This window comes from Pleurotus ostreatus (assembly GCF_014466165.1).
Source record: "Pleurotus ostreatus strain PC9 chromosome Unknown scaffold_8, whole genome shotgun sequence".
NCBI classification, from domain to species: Eukaryota; Fungi; Basidiomycota; class Agaricomycetes; order Agaricales; family Pleurotaceae; genus Pleurotus; species Pleurotus ostreatus.
Genome location: NW_023503163.1, coordinates 2,136,773 through 2,145,051, shown reverse-complemented (window position 1 = coordinate 2,145,051; position 8,279 = coordinate 2,136,773). Strand labels below are relative to the sequence as shown.

Genomic DNA, 8,279 nt, shown 5'->3' with positions numbered 1-8,279 from the left:
CAGAGGTGATATCGGTGCGAAGGGAGTTGGGAATGGACTTCATTGTTGTAGGGAAGATGAACAACTGACAGAGCTTATATATAGTGCCGGTTGTGCCTGGATGAGTAGTAGATGACATCATATGTGTCATCCTGATGATACTGAGACTTTATGATGAGTAATAGCCAGGAACAAGGCATTCAGGAACCACACTCAAAAAACCCTTTCAATGCATCCCTTGATTAGAAATTCTGTAAAATATTCTAGACTTATCTGATTGACTTGAATCAAGATTTGTCATTTAGCTGAGAAGGGGCACTACAAACGCTACACTGACCCTGAGCTACCATTCTCAGTAGTTCCTCCATTATTCAGTGTTTTGTGCAAAAGTGACCAGCATAGAAAGGGTTTTTTGAGTCACTGTACACTGCCACGGCGGAGTGGTAAACCTGAATAAGCCCTGAAAACTGTGGGCATTCCTCTAGAGGAAGAACAATGTCGGCATTTTCAGAATGCGAGACACTGTGAAGAAAGCGGCAAATGAGCTCTTGCAGCTCTTGGCACTCGATTTGATTCCCCAGAGCCTGGACATCCCGGGGATACCCCTGCGCTGCTCCGAAAATTAGTCTTTGAGATCCGTTGAGGGTCTTGCTGCTCACCTGGTTTCTTAGCGAGCCTAACATAACCAAGGACAGATGGCCCATCAACATCTCCGTCATCATCTCGCTCGGATACACTGACACCGGGGACCGGTTCCTGGCTTTTCTCTTGAGGCGGAGTGGGACTCGTACTCCGTACACCATGATGTTCGTGGCCGCGTTGAGCTGTGAGCTATATGTCAGCATGTTTAAGAGTTCAGGATTTTCAGATACTCCTTACATAGCGGTGCTTGAGTCGCTGGATCCTGCGAGCTATCCAGCATGCCGCGGGACATGTAATCAACACGCATTGCAGAGAGTTGGTCCAGGCGCTGGTTGGTGACCATCATTTGCATGATTGCTTCGAAATGGTTGGATCGTCGCCAGGGCTCCTTGACCGCTTTAATGTGCTTAGACTCGGTGATCGAAGAGCATAAGCCATTCGGGGCGCCGAACAGGCGAATATGGGTGTGGTAATGAGTAAGTGCGTGCTGCCGAGGGAGGGAGAATCCTTCAGGTCGCACACCAGTTTCTTGGAAAATCGTTCGAAAAGCGTGGAACCGCTTCAAGGCATTCTCAAGGTCGCGGAGTGTTGCCTCGTCGTGAACGTTACGTCTTGTGAGGTAGCAAAATTCGAGAAAAGCTCGGATGGCTTGCACCATTCGAGAGGGGACGTGGCCGGAAAGTGCAGGGAGATAAACCTGAGGGCATTGGAAAACACTGCATTTAAGAGCATCAACAAGACAACTTACTTTCATCAAAGCCTTCGAGTCATCACCTGTCCATTGCTTGAACCCACGTCCTTGAGGAAACCGCCGCAGGCCAGGGAATGACGGGGTGGCACTGATTCTGGGCACAAGACACAATCAGCAATCATAAGGTGTTCTGTTAAGTTCGACCAGGCTTACCGGCGATCTATATCAGCGAGGATTTGATTCGCTTGCTGTTGTCCGTGAGTCTTCACCAAATATGCTTCCACCTAAGTAACTAGATGATCTTTAAATGAGCCCTTGATCAACTGGTGAAGAATATCTGGTGAGAGCAGCTCGTGGATATCGGCCCGCGGAAAGTCGTTTGTGAACGGCTGGGGGTCGGTTGTTAGTATCAGTGATGTATGATAAGGACGAGTCCTGGACGACACAGCAAAAAAAATGAAGGAACTCGGAAACTCTCGAGAAGAATGAGAATTGTACAGTAATGAAGCTCTATGTGTGAATATGATCATGCTAGTGCCAAGGTCTTCGAAAAGGAGCCGGAGTTGGTGTTCGACTTTGCCGACCCAGTTGGAGAGACAGTCGGCGCCTTTGTGCGTGTAGAAGGCTGAGGTGGCCTCAGGTGGGAGTGAGTGGGGGAAGAATGCGATAGCGTATGGGGAGGGTGCTTACAAATGCCTTTGCCGTAGCTTCTGCAGCTGGATGCAAGTGCACGGGCAAGGAGTCTTTTGCCTGTTCCTGGTGGTCCATGGAAAGGAACATCGCGCGGAGGAATGATCCCAAAGTTTTGAAACACTTCGGGATACAGGAGTGGGAGTAGCGTCACTCGCAGTGAATGAATGTCTGGAGGGTATGTACTACTTTTAAAAAGGCATATTTGGAAGCAAAATGAAAGGGAACATACGTTCATCCAATCCACCAACATCATCAAATGACACCGCCTGGTTGGGGCCCAACGGGCCGGCATCTGCGAGAGCAGCATCCCCACGTACCCGACCAAGGTTCAACAGAGTGCAAGACTCAGATCACCTGGCAACACACCAACTGATCCAACGCCCAACCGGGCGCGCCGCCGCACCCGTGCCAAACATATTGCCCATTGACCCAACAAGTCCTTTCCTCGGCCGCCGCGTGCACGTAACATGGTCATCTCCAGGCATGCCCATCCGCCACCCAAGCTCAGCACCCGGCGCACTCCATCCAAACTGCTTGCCCTTGCGTGCCACCCCACCCGCGCGTCACTCTCCTGTGCGAGAGCTGCCTCCCAAACTGCCACCATAACCGTTGACACGGGTGCCTTTACACGCGACCTGAGTGGTGGGGGAATCTGGTAGTTGACGGGTGCACGGCGGCGGAATGTGTACGGCTGGCCGTCGGTGTGCCCCGCCCGTGGCGGCAGAGATCCAAGGATCTTGGCTGGAGGGGCCATCTGAAGACCTAAGAACATGTCGGGGGTGAGGCTCTTGGAGCGCAGATGCGGTACCTGCAAAAGCCGAGAGATGTGTGTATGTATCCAACATTGCACAAAGCAGTAGTACAGTCATAATAATGTAAGGCTTCGCCTTGGTTTGAACGCGTACGCGCTCTAAATCAGGTGACTTACCCCGGGTTCGCACGATTCCGTTGAACAACCCCCTTCACCCTTGTCTCCACGACGAGCCCTTCATCGTACAACATGCCCTTATTCCCCTTCATATCCATATATCTTCCTCACTCCCTTTCACCCCTCGGACCATACCATACTCACCGGTCAACTATTTAACCCTGTCATACGCACTCTCAATGATCAGTCAGTTTCCCACCGAAGATTCACCTCAAGCCTCGTTCGAACCGGCCGTCTCTCCCGCCCTAGCAAAGTACTCAAGGTAACCAGCCCTTAGCTCAAGTCCTCAAGTTTATCAAGAACCAATCCCTGTTTTCGCGCGCATCGAACAAAGAATACTATTAAAAGGTCAATTCCTTCCAATATCTATCTAACTAACATCACACCCGGTCAAAGGAATCAGAATCGGCTAGCCGGAGGCAGCCTCCCTCGCATTAACTAACCTATTCCACCCCGGATAGGATCATTACAACTGGAGCCCACCGCGAGGGTTTCTGGTTTCCTTTGTTTTGACACCATCCCGTATTCCCATCCGCGTTCCTGCGGCCACCTCCAACACGCCTCCCAAGCTCCCGCCACGCGATAAATCCGGCCGCTTCATTTCCAGCTCGAAAGCCTCAACGTCTGCCTCTCCCGCGCCGCCTGGTTCATTCCCATTCACTCGAACGGGACTCCGCTTTCCCCCAGCACCCTCTATCAACGAACTACGCGAGTCCCTGTCAGGAACTGCCTCTGCCTCGCCATCTCACACCCTCTCTACCGAGCCTTTCACCCCAATCTCTGAGCCAATAAGCCTCGATCCTGCTGCGAACTCATTCACCCCATCTCCCGAGCTCTTCGAATTAGATCTCGAACCACCTGAGCTTGAATCCCCTGCGCTCTCTCCCCTCACCAACCACGAATCTCTCCCCCCTCGTACCAACACTCCGCCTCCCGCTGCCCCTCCACAGATCATGGCTACCCCAGCACAAATGCCTACGCGCGGCCACCATTCTGCACCCAAATTCACTGGCGAAGGACAGTTTCTCAGCCGGTTCTTCGACGAAATAGAGGCTCTAGCTGTGGCAGCCAACCTGAACGACAGAGACAAGATCCTCTGGACCTTACGCTACGCCGAAAATGCTGAATACGAGATCTGGTCCACTGGATTACCTGAGGCCAGCGGCGCAAACTGGATCGCATTCAAGACAGCCGTCACGCGGCTCTACCCTGGCTCTGATGACGATAGGCGCTACACCGTCAGCAACTTCGAAAGCTTCTGCGAACTCCACTCACGAAAGGTCATGCGCACGAAGGAGGACCTTGGCAAATATCATCGTGAATTCCTCACGATCTCCACGTTCTTGAAAGGCAAGAGCCGCATCTCAGAACGCGAAGTCAACAAACTCTACTTCTCGGGATTTGACAGCGCGTTCCAGCAAAAGATCCGCGAACACTTACAGCTACGCAACCCGCTCCATCACCCCGACGACCTCTACAACGTAAACGACATCTATGAAGTTGCGACCTTTATCCTTGATGCACCAGTCCCTACCATTATCAGCAATCTCATGCCTTCGCGTGAGCGTGCTCCCGCCCTCTCGCCAGTGAAACAAGAACCATTTGACATGTCAGCGATACAAGCAGCAATCACGGCCTCTATGCAGACAGCCATGACCGCCGCCACCCAGAACATGACAACAATGATGCAGCAGTTTGCGACATCAATACTCCAGCCAACGATAGCCACTAATTTAGCAGCATCACAAACACCTTACAGGCCTTACCAACCACCTGCTCCTGCCACGTACACACCCACGGTGCCCGTATCTGCAGCACCAGCTCAGCCTCAGAATACACCACTCCGCCCAGCTCTCCCTCCCCGCTGCCCCTTTTGCTATGAAACCACCTCTCACACTCGCATGCAGCAGTGCACGATCTACCACGCCGCCTTACGAAAGAATTGGGTCTACCGTAACGAGAACGGCCGTCTCGTGCTCCCAAATGGTCAGGAAATAACGCGAGCGCTTCGCGGCGGATGCTTTATGGAGCAAATCGAGAACTGGCGACGCGACAACAACTACCCAATGGACACGCCCGATCCAGCCGCATCGCAAACAACCATCCGTGATCCCCCTCCTCACCAGCCTGCTCCCGCGCCACCACCAGTCGCCTCTGCAAACCTCATCACCGTCGGGAACTACAACTGGAGTGAAGCCGAAGATCCATCAGCTAGCATAGAAGAAGTAGACGAAGAAGATGGGCCGTATGATATACCTATGGAAGAACAACTCACCATTGCGCAGAACGTGATTTCAACCCTGTTCAAGCAAAAGAAGCCTGATTCGACTAAGAAAGAGGTCCGATTCGAACAACCCAAACGCGCAACCAGGTCATCGACGGCCTCCACCACCACTCCGACTCCACCCGCAGCTACGACAACTCCCGCCAAACGAACTCCGTCCTCTTCTACCCCCATTCCTCCGCCCCCGCCACCAGTAAACCACCTCAAAGAAGCACTAGAGACTGGCCAAATCAAGTCAAACCCGCAATATCGTTACCAATCAAACGCGGAAGATCCCAAGATCGCAAGTAGTGTGATTGAACGCGCTCTCGACGCGCCAGTTACTGTCACTCAACGCGAACTTCTTGCACTCGCACCGGAATTACGGCGCCACATTCGCGACCTCACTATGACGAAACGAGTGCCGACAAGCGACACCAAAGTCTTGTACCAAGAATGCACCACCGATTGCGGCAACGCTGAGGCTTCTTCTTTCTTCAATAGCGAGGCTGACTTCGAGCAGGAACATGCCTTATCTCTCTTAGTACAGGAACGCGAACAGCTCGTCTCGGCCAACGACATGGAATCCCTACGTGTCGTCACTCTCAAACTAGAAGACACTCATTTCGTCAGCTGTATCCTTGATTCAGGTTCGCAAATCATCTCTATGCGACGCGCCATCTGGGAAGCACTTGCCATTCCCCTCGATCTCGACAAAGGCCTCGTTATGGAATCAGCAAACCTCACGACAAACAAGACGCTCGGCCTTGCACGCAATATCAAAGCAAGCATCGGCGAACTTGACTTTTACCTGCAGATTCAGGTTGTCGAATCGGCTCCGTACGACATCCTCCTTGGACGCCCGTTCCATTGCCTACTTTCGGCTGTAACCCAAGACTATCCTGACGGGCGACAAGACATTTCGCTTCGTGACCCCAACTCCAACCTTCGCATCTCTGTCCCCACGACCGAACGATGAGTCAAGCGCTGCCCGAAAGGCCACATGCACCCCATGCACCAAGGCTCACACCATTTTCACGCGTCGATGATCCGCCAGTAAGGGGAGACGTCTTCTCCAATACCTATTCCGTTTATACCACTTTCATTGATCCCTCCCCGTTTTCTAAACCAGTCTCGCAACCATCTTCGGTCTCGTCCTTAATTCATACTATACTTCCCGCGCTCTCTCTGCCTGATCCCCATACTCCGCCGCCCCCTCTGCCCTCTTCTTATGTATCTCATTATACTTCTAATATTTCTACTCCGTCTCTTTATCATTCCGACCCCCGCTCTACTGTATATCTTGAAAAACCCCTGGACAATTATTCCGTACCTAATATTTCCATATTCTTTGCCGCGAATGATGACCTCCCTGCAAACGCTATGTCCCCTAGTGGCCATGTGCGCATTTGCGAAAAGGGAAAAGTTCTGAGCGGTTACTACTATGATATTCCATTTACTTCACCTTCATTTGACTCGTTCGCTTTGTCTCATGGTTCCCAATCTTCTTTCTTACCTACCGATCCCCCGCTTCCATCTGCTACGTCTTTATTATCTCAGAAAAAGCCCTACAAGAAAGTCGCTAACCGCATTAAACCAGTCGCGACAACACTCCCTGCTGAATACCGCATCGTACGACGAGATCCCCCTGACATCCTCGCCGATTTATCCCCACTTCCTACACACCCTCCCGACTTCTCGCCTGGCAAACGCTACACCCAAGAACGCTTCGAAAAGCAGAATATCGACCCTACCAACTGGCTCTGGCCCGAAGAAAAGAAGCTCGCCCACTTCATTCTGCGAGATAAAGAGTTCGCCTTCGCATGGGAGGAACCAGAGAAAGGCAGGTTCTCATCCGAATGGTTTGACCCAGTAATTATCCCTACAGTCGAACATGTACCATGGGCACTTCGCAACATCCCAATCCCACCTGGCATCTATTCCCGCGTTATCGACATCATTAAGGACAAAATTGCATCCGGCGTTTATGAAGATTCAAGCTCATCTTACCGATCTCGATGGTTCTGCGTACTCAAGAAGGACGGCTCCTCGCTACAGCTTGTTCATGACCTCCAACCACTCAACGCGGTCACCATCAAGGACGCATCTCTCCCACCTCGCATGGAAACCTACGCCGAAGACTTTGGCGGCTGCGGATGTTATGGGCTCTACGACGCCTTTGTCGCCTTCGATCAGCGTGCCCTCGATGAACGATCAAGAGACCTTACCACATTCCAGACGCCCCTTGGTGCCAAACGACTCGCTTCACTTCCTATGGGTTACACCAATGCTGCGCAAATTATGCAAGGCGACGTCTCCTTCATATTCCGCTCCGAAATCCCCCACATCACTAACCCTTACATTGATGATGTCCCTGTTAAAGGTCCTCGAACTCGCTACGAACTGAAAGACGGCTCCTACGAAACCATTCCCGAAAACCCAGCCATACGCCGTTTCGTCTACGAACACCTCTCTAACATGTACCGCCTCGCTCACCGTATGATGAAGTTTGGCGGCACCTTCTCCGGCAAGAAGGTTGAGCTCTGTGTCTCTCGCGCCCTTATCGTTGGCCACAACTGCACCTACGCTGGCCGCGAACCAGATGATAGTCGCGTTCAGAAAATCAAGGACTGGCCACACTGCAAGGACCTCACTGAAGTCCGTGGTTTCCTAGGCACACTTGGTGTCATGCGCATCTTTATCAAGGACTTCGCCACTCATGCTCGTCCTCTTGTCAACCTCACAAAGAAAGACACTGACTTCGCCTTCACTCCTGAACATATCAATGCTATGAACACACTCAAGCATCTCGCCGTCAACTCTCCCGCGCTTCGCCCTATCAACCACTCCTCTGACAAAGAGGTTGTTCTTGCTGTAGACTCTTCCTACATTGCCGTGGGCTACATTCTCTCGCAGATTGGCAACGACGGCAAGCGCTACCCATCTCGTTTCGGCAGCATCACCTGGAACGAGCGTGAATCACGCTATTCTCAAGCGAAGATCGAGCTCTACGGTCTCTTCCGTGCCCTACAGGCTACTAAACTCTGGCTCGTTGGTGTAAAGAAACTTGTCGTTGAAGTTGA

The 8,279-nt window shown here is 52.0% G+C and overlaps 1 protein-coding gene across 1 annotated transcript; it reads right to left on the bottom strand.

Annotated features, from left to right (window-relative positions):
- Positions 1–350: 350 nt before the first annotated feature.
- PC9H_011036 (uncharacterized protein) lies at positions 351–2,777 on the bottom strand (the record flags this gene model as incomplete). Its single annotated transcript, XM_036780521.1, has 8 exons — positions 351–589; positions 639–803; positions 859–1,318; positions 1,370–1,466; positions 1,526–1,560; positions 1,606–1,947; positions 2,003–2,125; positions 2,376–2,777. The coding sequence occupies 8 exons, from the start codon at positions 2,775–2,777 to the stop codon at positions 351–353; spliced, it is 1,863 nt and encodes a 620-aa protein (XP_036627904.1).
- Between the last annotated feature and the right edge of the window lie 5,502 nt (positions 2,778–8,279).